The sequence below is a fragment of the Mus pahari genome, chromosome 10, assembly GCF_900095145.1.
Source record: "Mus pahari chromosome 10, PAHARI_EIJ_v1.1, whole genome shotgun sequence".
Taxonomy (NCBI): Eukaryota; Metazoa; Chordata; class Mammalia; order Rodentia; family Muridae; genus Mus; species Mus pahari.
This window is the reverse complement of record NC_034599.1, coordinates 103,781,460-103,796,241: the sequence shown is the minus strand read 5'-3', so window position 1 is coordinate 103,796,241 and position 14,782 is coordinate 103,781,460. Positions and strand designations below refer to the sequence as shown.

The 14,782-nt window shown below is 46.9% G+C and overlaps 1 protein-coding gene across 1 annotated transcript in view; it reads left to right on the top strand.

The window, feature by feature from the left end:
* The first annotated feature begins 5,200 nt into the window (after positions 1 to 5,200).
* Positions 5,201 to 14,782, top strand: part of Ptpn23 (protein tyrosine phosphatase non-receptor type 23) — a 22,948-nt gene continuing 13,366 nt past the window's right edge. The window contains exons 1-2 of the mRNA XM_021206782.2: positions 5,201 to 5,338; positions 14,335 to 14,409. Coding sequence (XP_021062441.1) covers positions 5,255 to 5,338; positions 14,335 to 14,409 — 159 coding nt within the window. The 5' untranslated portion in view covers positions 5,201 to 5,254. The remainder of the gene's footprint in view (positions 5,339 to 14,334; positions 14,410 to 14,782) is intronic.

Below are 14,782 nucleotides of genomic sequence, written 5' to 3'. Positions count from 1 at the left end.
GAAGAAGAAGAAGAAGAAGAAGAAGAAGAAGATGATGATGATGCTTGCTTGCCGAGTCTGCTGCTCGGTCCATTCCTGGGATCCATATGGAGGCAGGAGAGAGCCAACTTTCTCAAGTTGTCCACTGACCTCCAGACCCAGATACATGCGCCCCCCCCCATACAGACAAAGGAAGCGTAATGCAAAATATAAACTGGAAAAAAAGAAAAGAAAAAGAAAATAAAAAGGAAGCTCGACTAGACATATTTTGGAATCTGCTGGGCTTTTCCTGCAGGTTTGGGAGTCTGTAGTCAAGGCCCGGCAATACTATGGCTTTTCCGCCACCTGCTGGCCAAGTGACCCTAGGTACCAGGGCCATGTTTCTGGTTCCCCTGGATAGGCTTCCTCAAAGGTACTTGAAAATCTCGTGTGTTGGAATCTTTTCCAGGGAAAAGTACCCAACATTCTTTAGTTTTTCGAAGGCCCAGGACCGTCTAGAAGGAAGAGGCGCAGAGAGGAGCGGCTCCTGTGTTCCCCACTGGGGCAAATGCATCCTCTTTTTAGGTGTAAGGAAGAAGCCTTTCTCCCAAGCTTCAAAAACCTGGATGATGGCTGGAAAGGAAGCAATGCAAGGTGGGTGTCCCTGCTCCTGCCCCGGCCCCTGCTCTGGCCCCGGCCCCAGCTCCTGCCCTGGCTCTGCTTTGCCAAGTCTGAGACCAGGAGAGTCAGGACCCTCTAACTTTGTCCTCAACCCGCCCCGCCCCCTTTCCCCTCCTGTTCTCAGGCTCAAGAACACTTACCTCTCTGCCTCGTTTCCTGCTCTGTAAAGAAGTGATTCAGGATTTTGAGCCAAGGGAGGCATCAGAGAAAAAACTCAAAGCTTCCTGTTTGGGGTGGTTTGACCCTTTCCAGAGCTCACAGACAAGTAGGAAGGCAATTCTGGGCCAAGGAATCCTTGTGCCAATTTGATTTGTGAGGTGGTGGTACATGCCTTTTTTGTTTTGTTTTTCAAGATAGGGTTTCTCTGTGTAGCCCTGGCTGTCCTGGAACTCACTCTGTAAACCAGACTGGCCTTGAACTCAGAAATCTGCCTGCCTCTGCCTCCCAAGTGCTGGGATTAAAGGTATGTGCCACTACTGCCTGGCGGTACAAGCCTTTTTATTCCAGCTCTCAAGAGGTAGAGGCAGGTGGATCTCTGTGAGTTTGAGGCCAGCTTGGTCTACAGAGCAAGTTCCAAGACAGCCAGAGCTATACAGAGACATTATCTCCATAACAAACAAACAAACAAACAAACAAATGTAACCAAGTTTAATTTAGCTGTACTATGAAAGTAATTCTTTCTTTAAAAAAAGATTTATTTATGTATATGAATACACTGTAGCTGTACTAATGGTTGTGAGCCACTATGTAGTTGCTGGGATTTGAACTCAGGAGATAAGTCAGTGCTCTTAACTGCTGAGCCATCTCTCCAGCCCAAAGTAACTCATTCTTGACAAGGACTGTTATTAACTGGATCATAGTTACCAATCTGAAATGGCATTTTAGTGTAGTTTGGTTTGCACTTCCCTGGTTACTGATGACATGGGACATCTTTCACATATTTTTGACTGTCCAAGTAAGTTTCTATCCACATTGTATATTCTCTCTCTCTCTCTCTCTCTCTCTCTCTCTCTCTCTCTCTCTCTCTGTGTGTGTGTGTGTGTGTGTGTGTTTCCTTTCCTTTTCTTCCACCTCTTCCTCTTCTCCTAAGTCTTCTATTTTCTTTCTCTCCATCCTGCTGTTTCTTTTGAGACAGGGTTTCCTAAGTAGCCCAAGCTGGCCTCAAACCTCAGCCTTCCAAATGATGAGTCTCTGCTTTGTGTCATATCTTGGGCCCATTTTTTAAAATGCCATCTTTCTTGAGGGCAGAGATGTTCACCTGTTTTGTTCAACAGCACCTAAAACATTTTGTGGTACCCCGAGGGGGGGGGGGCGGTCAAGTAAAGTCAGCTGAATAAATGATCCACCTCCAGCCTGGACGCTTACACTCACTCGCTGGGGGCAGTTTGGGTGGTCAACTCCCAAAACCCAGACTCAAGTTTCCACATTAGTAACAGGAGGAAGGCTTTCAGTGTGTCTTTAAGAGACCATGCAGCTTAGTGGAGGGAAAGGTCCTGAGAGGACAAGCTGACCTGTGGTGTCTGCTGCCCCCTGGTGATGGGGCCGACTCTTCCCTTGTATCTCTGGGGCCTGTGTTACTTCTATCTTCCTGCTTTGCTGGGGAAATGGGTAAGTGGGAGGGGAGGATGAGACAGGACATCCTCTGTCACGGGGCATCCCTTCTGCCCCTTCACCTTCCCCGGTCCATCCCACCACCGGTGTCAGCATCTGACATCTATGATGGATCTCTTGCTCTCTGATACTTTCATACCAATTACTGTAACTGAGCGTTGAACTCGGGGCTTTACGTTTGCTAGGGAAGTATGCTACATCTGAGCCTCGTTCCCAGCCTTAAATTCCTGCTGTCTGGCTCATCTAGTCTACTGTACTCTGTTATAGCCACTATAGAGATACCCCAGAACTCACACCTGTGTTTGCAGTAGTTTAACTTGAGAAGTACTATTTGGGGCCAGGGATAGCCATTCTACAGAGGGGAGGGGGCTAAAGATGGGGCTCAGTGGTGAGTGTGTTTGCCTAACACACACAACACACTGGGTTCAAGCTCTGGCATTGCCAAATAAGTAGTGAGGCTCAGGGGAGGGCAGCCACTAGGGACAGGATGCTCAAGATGCAGAGGTAGCTACTTGGCTGTTCTGAATCCTAGCACTTTTCCTGCAGTGCCACCCACTGGAATGCTCCTTTTAGGGGCAGGTCCTAATGAAGCCCAAGCTGGCCTGGAACTTACTATGTAGTCTAGGTGGGGCTTGCCTTCAGTCTGACACGTTCACTTCTCATATGTTGGGATTATATGAGTGTGCTCCCCACCCCTGGATAGCTTAGTGAAAGATCTTGTGTGCGCGCACACACACCTTAGTCTTGCAGTAAAGCATATCTAATATAAACTTTAAAATTTTAACTGTTTGAAGGCTACAGCTTTTAGGTACACTCGCTACCGTACCACCCCGCCCCCATCATCCATCCCCAGAGGGTTATAATTTATAATGAAACTCTTCCCACAAACAACTCCTTTTGTTCTCAAATCTAACTGCCATGACAAAAATACCTCAAAGTTAAAGGAAGATTTATTTTGCCTCATAGCTTCAAGGGTTATCGTAGGGAGGAACTCGGTGGCAGAATTTACCTTATAGCATCCAGAAAGCAGAGACACAGAATGAGTAACTGCACTAGCTGGCTTCCGACTTCCAAAAATTAGCTTTATCATGTATGTGCATAATGAATTGGGGGTGGGGGACACAGGCCATGATGCACAACTCTGTCCAGCCAGTTTTCAATCCTTCTATCTTTAGGTGGATTCCCAGGATTGAACTCAGGTTCCCGTGTTTGTGTGGCAACACCTTACCTTCTGAATCATCCCCCAAGCCTAACATACTCTTTAAACCTTATTTTTAAAATTATTGTATATGTATAGGAGTTTTGCTTGACACATATGTATGTCTGTGCACCACATATATGCAGTGCCCACAGAGCCCAGAAGACTTCAGGTCTAGAACTGGAGTTATGGACTGCTGGGAACTGCCATGTGGATGCTGAAAATCAAACCCAGGTCCTCTGGAAGAGCAGCCAGTGTTCTTAACGACCAATCCATCTCTCCAGTCCCTAACATACTCTTAGTATGGAAATGTTTTGTTACTTCTACAAAGAGGACCTGGGTCCTACCGGGGTCGGGGAAACCAGATCTGCTCTTATGAATCCAGACTCTTTATTCTTGGGCTCTACATCGCCTCTAAATGCATCTGTCCTCAGCTTCGCACAAACTAGACCTGACGTTTTGCCCTCCCTTCTACACGTTCCTCTCAATTTCCTCATGTCAGCCATCCACCTACACCAGGCAGAAACTTGGAAATCAACTTTGATCTCATTCCCTAACATGTACCCACCCCAACTTAGGATACTTTTGTTTTTAAAATAGTTCTCAGATGTTCCTCAAAGTGCATTATCTACCCACTTTGTTATTTTTTTTTTTTAAGATTTATTATATGTAAGTATACTGTAGCTGTCTTTAGACACTCCAGAAGAGGGAGTCAGATCTTGTTAAGGATGGTTGTGAGCCGCCATGTGGTTGCTGGAATTTGAACTCTGCACCTTTGGAAGAACAGTGGGTGCTCTTACCTGCTGAGCCATCTCACCAGCCCCCCACTTTATTTTTTTTAAAGCCTTTCACCCAAAGCCACAATCACCGGTCTCCTAGAAGACTACAAAAGGTCACTCACTACTTTCTCCGTTTCCTTATTTTTAAAATTTAAGACAATGTATTGTTATGTTGCCCAGTCCAGCCTAGAAATGACCTAGTCTCTTCCCTCAGCCTCCAGGGTGTTGGGATTATAGGAGGGGGTCACACCCCCACGAACGACTCCATTATTTATGTCTAAAATTTAACACCACACACACACACACACACACACACACGCCTGTTTCACAGGTGTCTCCAGAGACGAATGCTCGGCACTGTACAGCTTCTCCCAGAGTCGCAGTCTTCTTAGGTGTTAACCTGGCTGTTCAATGTACCCTACTAAAAAATCAAGAACTCCTCAGGCTGCAGAGGGTGGGTGGTGGTGTGGAGCAGTGTCCCTGCCCCTCACCGCGGACAGAAGGAATCCCCTGGCACTTTTAGCCTGAGTTCCATCCCGCCATACAGTTTGCATAGCTCATGGCTGTCTTCACGACCCCCTCCCCAACATCACACTAATCTTTCTCTATGCAGCATCAGTCCCCGTCCTTCGCCGCTCTCAAGATTTGGGAATTACAAATTCATGGGTGAGTTTTTGAAGGGCCCTCCCAGGAGGCAGAAGAGCGTTACGCAAACTAGAAAATCCCAGCAAAGCCTCAAGCTTAGTGGCGGAGATCACTATTCCCAGAAGCCCCTTCACCGTGGATTGGGTCTTCTCTTCACCCAAGACCCTTCGCGCGAGAAGACTGAGCATGCGCGAAGAGGTCTGCGCATGTGCAAAAGACTACCGGGGGGCGCGGACTGCACCTCCCAACAGGCTGCGGGGGGTGTGCGTCACTCCGCGTGACGAGCAGCTTCCGGCGTGGAGGGGCGGGGTTGCGCGCGCCGCGGAGGCAGCTGCTGGACCTGGGAGGGGAGCGGCCGTGGGGCCGCTAGGCGCTACCCGCAATGGAGGCCGTGCCCCGGATGCCCATGATCTGGCTGGACCTGAAGGAGGCCGGTGACTTTCACTTCCAGTCTGCGGTGAAGAAGGTGAGCACACCTTCACCGCGCATCTCCGTCGTCTGCCCGCGCGTGACGCCCCCCCTGCGCGCCTGTCCCTCCCCGGGTTCCGTCGCAGGTCAGGCCAGGCGTTTTCCCTTAGGATGGCCCTCCCCTCCCGGGCCGGCACATCATCGTTTTCTCCGACTGGCACTGCATCCTTGTGGGGACCCTCTTCCCGACTTCTGTCCCAGACCACCTGCGTTTCTACCGAGGTTCAGCGCTTCCTTGTGATGACGCTCCTGGACCCAGCTCTGCCCTGTTCCTCCATGTCCAGGGAGCCCCCACGGGGAGCGATGGCGGTCCAGGATCTACGGAGTCCATGCTAGGCCCGGGCCTTGGAGGCCTCCCAGTTCAAGACTGGACTAGGAAAGAATGTGTTTTTAAGACCGGAGCCCCAGTGGTCCATGGGAATGTCTGGCTCCTAGAGTGTGTGACTGTGTGCAGTTGGTATGTCTGACCCTCCAATTCTCTATGGTCCCCTAACAAAATTTCTGTTCCAAAGTTCCTTTGGACCAAATAGACACAGTTTCTTCTTGTCGTTGATGATAAGAGGGCTTGACTCATGCTAGGGCTCTTGGTATCCTAGGAGTCGTTGTGCCAGCTAGAGCAGTCGTTTGGAACTCACTGAGGCAAGGGGTTTCCGTGGTGAGATCAGGTGTGGTGGTGTGGAGTTGGGTGACCTCCGAGAGGGCCGTGGCAGCAGTGAGCAGGTGGGGAAGAGTCTTGGGGACTTAGCACAGCAGCTGTTGGAATAGACAGTCTAGAATCCTAGAGTCCTTTACCACTCTGTGGTGTTTGGGGAAAGGAGGAGAAAGAAAAATGGGTTTGGAAGTAGTTTCCGATGGACTTGCCTCCTGATTTCTCTTCATATCACCACTTCCTCCGTTCAGGCCCTACTTGGTTGTATGCTTGAGGATGGGGTGAGGTGCTTTCAGGTGCTGGGTGTGTGCATGTGGTGGTGGTCCAAGCGGTGGGTATCAGACCCAGAAAGAGCCTGGCACAAGAAGCTAGGCAGGTGCTCTTCCGCAGAGATATACGCCCCCCAGCCCAGACTCCTTCGCACCTGTAAGACCAGCGTAGTAAGCCAATTGATCTACATTTACAGAATTTTGTTAATTCTTTCCCATCTTCTGTTTAATGTAAATATAATGAGGTGTGAATTTTTCTAAAATGTATCAAAACTGAGGAAGATAGAGACATAGTATCTTGGGCCCTGGTTATACAGTCTTACAGAGTAAAGCCAGTATTTTTAGTTTCCCATTCAGGATTCTCTCAGACATAGCCTAATTCTTTGATCTTTTGTCTCAGCCCTGTTATAATATGTTATATGTTTGATCTGTGTTTCTGTGATATAGGTATTCCACATTCTGTTCATAATTATTCCTGTTTCCTTAGTAGGCTTTTCTCCTTGTTGTACTTTTGATTGTGGAAATTCTATTACCTCAGTGGTTGCTACTTCATAACTGTTAACTTTGCTAGTTAGGGATCATAGTGTAAATATCTGATATGCAGGCTATCAGATCTGCCACCCCAAAGGAATTGAGGCCTACAAGATGAGAACCACAGTTCTACCTAAAAGAGCTCTCACGTTTGCCCCACAGAGAGGCAATAGGGCCATTCTTTCATCTCTGTGAATTGGTTCCATTCAGTTTTCAAGGTCCAGTTGAAGCTCTGACTTCCAAAAAGCTTAACCTAATCTGGATTAGTCCTTTCCTTTTCTGAATTTCGTTCCCTTCACCCTTTCTTTTTTCTTTTTTGGTTTTTCGAGACAGGGTTTCTCTGTGTAGTCCTGGCTGTCCTGGAACTCACTCTGTAGACCAGGCTGGCCTCGAACTCAGAAATTCGCCTGCCTCTGCCTCCCAAGTGCTGGGATTAAAGGCGTGCGCCACCAGGGCCGGCCTCCTTCACCCTTTCTTTAACAACAGTTCTGTGTGCTGTTTGATCTTTATTTGTGTGTGTGTGTGTGTGTGTGTGTGTGTCTGGGTGTGTGGGTTCAGGCATGTCAGGACATTTGTGTGGAGGCCAGAGGTCAGCTTGCAGGAGTTAGTGTTCTCCTTCTGCTAGACAGATCCAGGAACTCAAACTCGGGTGGCTAGACCTGGCAGCAAGTGCCTCCCTCCCCTGACCCTGCTGCTCTGGCCCTATACATACTGGGTTTTGTTCATTTTGTTTTTGCGAGACAGGGTCTCAGTATGTAGCTTTGGCTGTCTTGGAACTTGCTATGTAGAGTAGGTAGGCCTCAAATTCAAAGGGCTGCCTTGGCCTCCTAAGTGTTGGTATTAAAGGTGTGCTCCACTACACTCTGCTCCTATATGTGCTCCTATATGTGTTCCTGATCCTCTTGCCTCAACCTCTCCATTGCTAGGATTACAAGCAAATGCCACCGCATCAGGCCTCCAGCTTTCTGTTTGAATGTAACCTCTGGTCAAGAAAGACTGTGAGAGCACCTGTTCTCAATGAGAGGCATTGCTGCAGAAATACAATTCCTACTGGGCATGGCCACACATACCTTCAGTCCCAGCACTTGGGAAGTAGAGGCAGGTGGATCTCTGTGAGTTCAGGAGCAGCCTAGTCTACATAGTTCCAGGTCAGCAAGGACTATATAGTAAGACCCTATCTCAAAAGGAAGCCCACGAGCATACATTTCCCTGAACATTAGAAGGGATTCTGCAGAAGCCTCTCCAGAGCCTTGGAACTTACTCTTCCTGACAGTAGAGTCCTTGCCCTACTGTTTGCCTCTGGTCTGATTGTCATTCTCTGTCCTCATTCTAAATCCAGAAACTACTGTTGACTTGGTGGAAACTCAGGAGAGAAAGAGAGAGAGAGTAAAAATTGGTTCCGTTTATAGGTTCAGCCCTGGCAATAATACAGGCAGACTTCCAAGGTTTTTGTTTTTTGTTTTTTTATTGGTGCGGGGTTTGAACCCAGAGTCTGCTAGGCATACCAGGCAAGGACTTTGTCGCTGAGTTATATCCCTATAATACAGCCCCTTACCCCTTAATACAAGGATCCATTGTGTAGTAGAAGAAAGTTAAAAGTTTGGGCAATTTAAAGAGTAAAAATATCCGGACCTGGAGAGATGGGTCAACAGTTAAGAGCACTGACTGCTCTTCCAGAGGTCCTGGGTTCATCCCCCAGCAACCACATGGTGGCTCATAGCCGGCTATAGTGTGATCGGATGCCCTCTTCAGGCATGCAGATATACAAGCAGCTAGAGTATCCATAGACATTAAGTAAATAAATCTTTTTTAAAAACATAGGAATATCTACAAGGTACAGGAGCACGCATCTGAAGAGATTTGTGTTGGACACTGTGCTGGACCCAAAAGATCTGCACAGTGCAGGGTTTGGGTTGTTTGCTGGTGCTAGGGAGTGAATGCTGGGCTGTGTACTCTCCAACGTCCAGCCCAGTGTAGGATTATCACAGGGACATTAGCTTTGGTTGTTGGCAGGAAGCCCTGTAGTCAGTTAACTAACCTGTAAACATTTTACTAGTAGAGGTGTAACTGTTGACTGGTTGTTGATACCATAACTAAGTTGTGTTCTGTGCTTCAGGGTAGGCTGCAGGCTCTGAAGTGGCTCTTTGGAAGAATGCCCTGTTCACAAATCAATATGTCTTTGCTTTTGCTTAGATAAACTTCATTAGTTAGTTAGTTTGTTTGTTTTTTTTTTGTTTTTTGTTTTTTGGTGGTGTTGTTTTGTTTTGTTTTTTTGAGACAGGGTTTCTCTGTATAGCTCTGGCTGTCCTGGAACTCACTCTGTAGACCAGGCTGGCCTCGAACTCAGAAATCAGAAATGCGCCTGTCTCTGCCTCCCGAGTGCTGGGATTAAAGGCATATGCCACCACTCCTGGCTATTAGTTTTTCTTTTAACAGTATTGTCATTTCCAATGGATGTGACTTCCCTTCCTTTATATGAAATAGGAATAAGGAGAAGAATAAACCAGTTTTAAACTGCAGTGCTAAGCTAGGTTAGCACTTGGGCTCACATAAGCCCTTAGTGGACAAGCACTGGCTTTGGGCTGTTTTGCATCTCCCTTCTTTTCAGTTCCAGGGATTGAACCCAGGGGTTCAAATGGGGCAACTCCTTCATCAGTGCTACATCATCAGTCCTGTGTGCCATGTTACCCTCTGGAGGCCCAAAGGACTGACTCACTGAAAACGTATGAAGGTGGCTCTGTGCTCTTTACCAGTGCATGATTTGGCTACTGTTAATATTAAAAGTCATTTCTTTGCCAAGTACCTATCCATAAGCAGCTATGTTGGAGCAGAAGTCAGGCTCACTTAGCCTGAGGTGGTGTAGCCATCCATCCCTTGTTCTCTCATTCTCCATGCAGACCCGAGAGTGCAGTGATTCTGAGAATCCTGCCCTCATTGAGCTTGCCTTGGAACTCTGGGCACCCACTGGGCCTCCATTTGCTTTCTCCTCTCGCTCTGGCTGATCTCTAAATGCTCATTTCCCGTCAGAGGCCTCTGGAAAGCTGTCTGCTATCAGGTGTGTCCCCAGCTCGCTGCAGCCTGCCTCTGTAACTTTTCCTCAGTCCTCTTCTGTGGGAGCATTCCCACTCCCATATCAACTGCTGCCCTGCTCAGGGCATTCTTGAGTTCCTGCTTCATGCTCCTTAACCACAGCTAAGCCACACTTCCTCTGAATCCCTCATCTGCTTAGCACAGTCGGGTCCTTTGTCCTGTCAGTTGACTTGCTCTGAAGAAAGCCAATGCTCTTGCTTCTTCCTGCTGCTCAACTTGGTCACATCTGGTTTTTTGTCTTTGAGGAGTTGTCTCTTCTAGGATTCCCACAGGACAGGTAAATGAGAAGAACTGAAATGAAGCCTACCGGTGCCCTATGCTCACCAGTGGAGGCCACGGAATATATAAAATACTGTCAGTCATCTGTGGTGCAGATCTGGTTATATCTTATCTCAGTCGATCTGCCTGAGCCTGTCTTTCTACTTAGGTTTTAATGCAGAATGGCTCCATTATGATAACCTGGATGGTTCATAGTCTTTCCTGACTTAATTTCAAACAGCAGAAGCCTGTATACATTTCACTCAGGGTTTATTTAGATTTTTTTCTTAGAAAGTAATCAATTCTTTGGTGTGTATGTGCACATGTTTGTGTGTCTGCATATACACATGTATGCATATGTTGACTAGAGGCCAACCTCAGGTATAGTTCCTAAGGAGCTGTCTACCTTAGTTTTTGAGATAGGGTCTCTCACTGGTACCTGGGGCGAGTGGAGGAGGGTAGCTGACTAGCAAACCCAGGGATCTCCGTCATCTCTCCAGCGCTCCTGGGATTACAGAGTTGGGTGCTGTGGACAGCTGTTCATGTGGGTGTTGGGAATTGATCTCAGGCCCTCATGCATGCTTGTGTGACAAGCACTTTCCCAACAGAACTGTCTCTACTTAGCTCCCCCATCCCCCACAACCTTTTTGTTTTTGTTTTTCAAGACAGGGTTTCTCTGTGTAGCCCTGGTTGTCCTGGAACTCACTCTGTAGACCAGGCTGGCCTCAAACTCAGAAATCCACCTGCCTCTGCCTCCAAAGTGCTGGGATTAAAGGCGTGCGCCACCACTGCCCCACACCCTTTTTAAGACAGAGAGTTGTAGGGGCTGGTGAGATGGCTCAGTGGGTAAGAGCACCCGACTGCTCTTCCGAAGGTCCGGAGTTCAAGAGTTCAAATCCCAGCAACCACATGGTGGCTCACAACCATCCGTAACAAGATCTGATGCCCTCTTCTGGAGTGTCTGAAGACAGTTACAGTGTACTTACATATAATAAATAAATAAATCTTTAAAAAAAAAAAAGAAAAAAGACAGAGAGTTGTAGTGCAAATGGATCTCGAGTTTGCTATATAGCCAAGTATGATCTTGATATCTGATCTTGTCCCCACCTCCTCATGCTGGGCTTCTGTAGGAGTAAGGCAGCTCTCCCACTGTGTGCGCCCAGTGCGCGTCGGCTGAATAACCAGTCTAGTGCTAGCACCCTCTGGGAGTTGTAGCTTACATCCTCCCCACTCACGCTGTTCAGAAGAGACCAACCAGCTGACCAAAGGGATGCGGAGGGAGTCTGAGGATTATGTGTGGTCAGACTAGGGTAGGGCTTAAAGAGAGTGCTCTCGTGCCTGTACCTTTGACCTGTAATTGTCCGACTTGAAGACATGACGGGGCTGAAAGCTTTACTTGGCAACACTCTGCTGTGTGAATAAAGTTTTGTTTATTTGAAATTCAGCAACTGATCATGTATAAAATAACAACATTGTATGTACGACTCAATTTTATGTGCATTTTTTTAGTATAGCCCACAGAATGACCTAGATTTGATTCAGCTCTGGAAATGGAAGTTTAAAAAATGAAGGAAGAAACAGTGTATGTGATGATCTGGACATGTATGATGATTTGGGTGCATACATGTAGTCCTAGCCACACAGAGTGCTGGGGTGGGAGAATCATGTAGGCCTAGGAGTCAAAGCCCAGCCTAGACAACAGTGAGACAGTCTTTTAAAAAGTTCCATGTGATACCTTTTAATGTTTTATTTGCTCATTGCTTTAATTGGCGTGGTGAAATTTGAAGGCATTATATCAAATTAAGAGTAATGCAGAAAGAGAGCATGCTAATGGAAGAGACTGAGGTAGAGTACTGTTGGTGTCAGGGAGTCCACCTCAGGGTCCTTCTGCCCCCATTCTTAGTCACCGACCTTCCCTTTCTCTAACCTGCAAACCATGGCATGATTCAGAATTCTTATTCCAGTGATCATTCTTGACATGGTTTTGTATCATTTGTTATAAGAAGAGAGTAACGGGGGCTGGTGAGATGGCTCAGCGGTTAAGAGCACTGACTTCTCTTACCAAGGTCCTGAGTTCAAATCCCAGCAACCACATGGTGGCTCACAACCATCTGTAACGAGATCTGACACCCTCTTCTGGTGTGTCTGAAGACAACTACAGTGTACTTACATATAATAAATAAATAAATCTTAAAAAAAAAAAAAAAAAAGAGAGTAACAGCTCAGAGCAAGTGCAGCCTCTAGAAGCAGACTTCCCGTCCCTCAGTGCTAAATGACCTTCTGCGCTACAAATGATCATATGCTAATCACACATCTCTTATCTGCTGTACCAAATATTTTTGAGAAAGGGTGTAGCTCTGGCCAGACTGAAACTCGTTATGTAGGCCAAGTTGGCCTCTAACTCAGAAGTCCGTCTGCCTCTGCCTCACTAGTGTTGGGACTGAAGGCGTGTTCTACCATGACCAGCTGTGATATGAAATCTTATAATTTTGAAAAGATTAACATCTTACCACATGAGAAGAGCGCATGGTTCTGAGTCTTAGTACAGGTCTTGCCATATCATAAAGTGTATCTTCAGTTGAGCATCCTCTTTTTCTGTTTAGGATCTAGATCGAGTCTTTATGACAGATCTGTGAGGCAGGTGTAGCAGGCGATATTAACACCTTTTACATGTAAAGGCAATGACAAATCAGGCCCAGATCCACAACGAGCCATGCCTCCTGGATACAGCTCAGTTTACCCAGTTTTGTTGGAAGGAAGGAAAAGAAGGGCAAGCTGAGCAAAGAGGGGCATCGTCAGCCAGCAGGGGTCCTCCGTGGTCTCTGCTCTCGGTTCTGCCTCCAGGCTCCTGCCTGAGGTCAGACAGCTCATGTCCGTCCCTCTTGCTTGCCACCTTTGTGTTCTGGGGATTGAACTTGGGTCAACCAGGCTTTTATGGCAAGGACCTGATGTCACCCACTAAACCAGCTTGCTGTGCCTATTTTTAGTTGTTTTCTTTCTTTCTTTCTTTCTTTCTTTCTTTCTTTCTTTCTTTCTTTCTTTCTTTCTTTCTTTCTTTCTTTTTCTTTCTTTTTTTTTTTGATTTTTGAGGCAGGGTTTCTCTGTATATCTCTGGCTGTCCTGGAACTCATTTTGTAGACCAGGCTGGCCTCGAACTCAGAAATCCGCCTGCCTCTGCCTCCCAAGGTTGTTTTATTTCTTAAAACTTACTTAATTTCATGTTTATGATTGTTTTGTCCGTATGTATATTTGTGCACCACATGTGTGTCTGGTGGCTCTTGAGGTGAGAAGACATTGGATCCTCTGGAATTGGAGTAATGGACATTTCTGGGCTACCATGTAGTTAGTTGCTGGACATTAAACCTAGGTTCCCCAGGAAGGGTTTTCATACTTATTCCTATAATGGCTGCACTAATTTATAGTCCCACCAGCACTGTATGAGGAGAAACAGATCTCTCTCAATCTGGGTGCTGGGATCACAAGTGTGAGCCACCGTGACTGCATTATGAGGCACTCAGGATCAAAATGTAGGCCTTTGTGGGAGACAGGGGAGCCCTTTACCGCCTGCACCTCCCCAGCCCTGCTGTTTGTTTGTTTGTTATTATTTAAATTAATTTTATATTAATGTTTTATTTATGTGTACAACTATTTTGCCTGAATGTGTATCTCTGCACCAAGTTTTGAAGGAAGGCCCGCAGAGGGCACTGGATCCCCTGGAGTGGAAATTAGAGATGGTTGTGAGCTGCCCTGTGGGGGTGGGAATTGAACCCATATCCTCTGGAAGATCAGCCTAGTCTCTGAACTGCTGAACCATCTCTCCAGCCCCGGTGTTTTTGGTTGACACCCTACTCCATGCTGGCTCATTTCTCATCACGCTCCCTCTGGCTTTTCTGGAGTGGAGGAAAGTGTGGCGCACTTTCTTCATTGCTGCGCTCCTTGTCAGGAGGGACTGGTGGGGAAGGGTTTGTTCCCTTGCTCTTGTTTGATGCCTTTTGCCTATTTGCAGTTTGAATCTAGGGGTATAGTTGTGACTCTAGCAGAAAGGATGCTTGCATGAGGTGTTTGTTTGTGCAGGTGTAGTCTTCATTCTCGCTGCACCAGAGGAAGAGGGGGCTGTCAGAATCAGCGTCTGTGCTGCCTCAGACTCAGAGCGGCTCTGCAGGTCATTCTGCTTACGTTTTTTTTTCCTCCCTCTAGTTTGTCCTGAAGAATTATGGAGAGAACCCAGAAGCCTACAATGAGGAACTAAAGAAGCTGGAGTTACTCAGACAGGTAGGAGAAAGTATTTTTATGTAGGGCCAAATTTAATTGGTTTGCTGAAGAGGTTTTAAAGAAACAAAACAAAACACAACTCTACCTTCTACTGCGATGGTCATATTTGGATTTAGGATTGTTTGTCTGTCTGTCTATAAAAGCACCAGAATAAAAGGGAGCTTATTTTACTTTCTTTTATATAGGATCTCAATGTAGCTCAGGCTGGTCTTGCTTCTGTTCCAAAAGTTCTGGGACTATAGGCATTGTTCCTTTATGTTTAAGACTTAATTATTTTGCTGGGCAGTGGTGGCGCATGCCTTTAATCCCAGCACTTGGGAGGCAGAGGCAGGCGGATTTCTGAGTTCGAGGCCAGCCTGGTCTACAAAGTGAG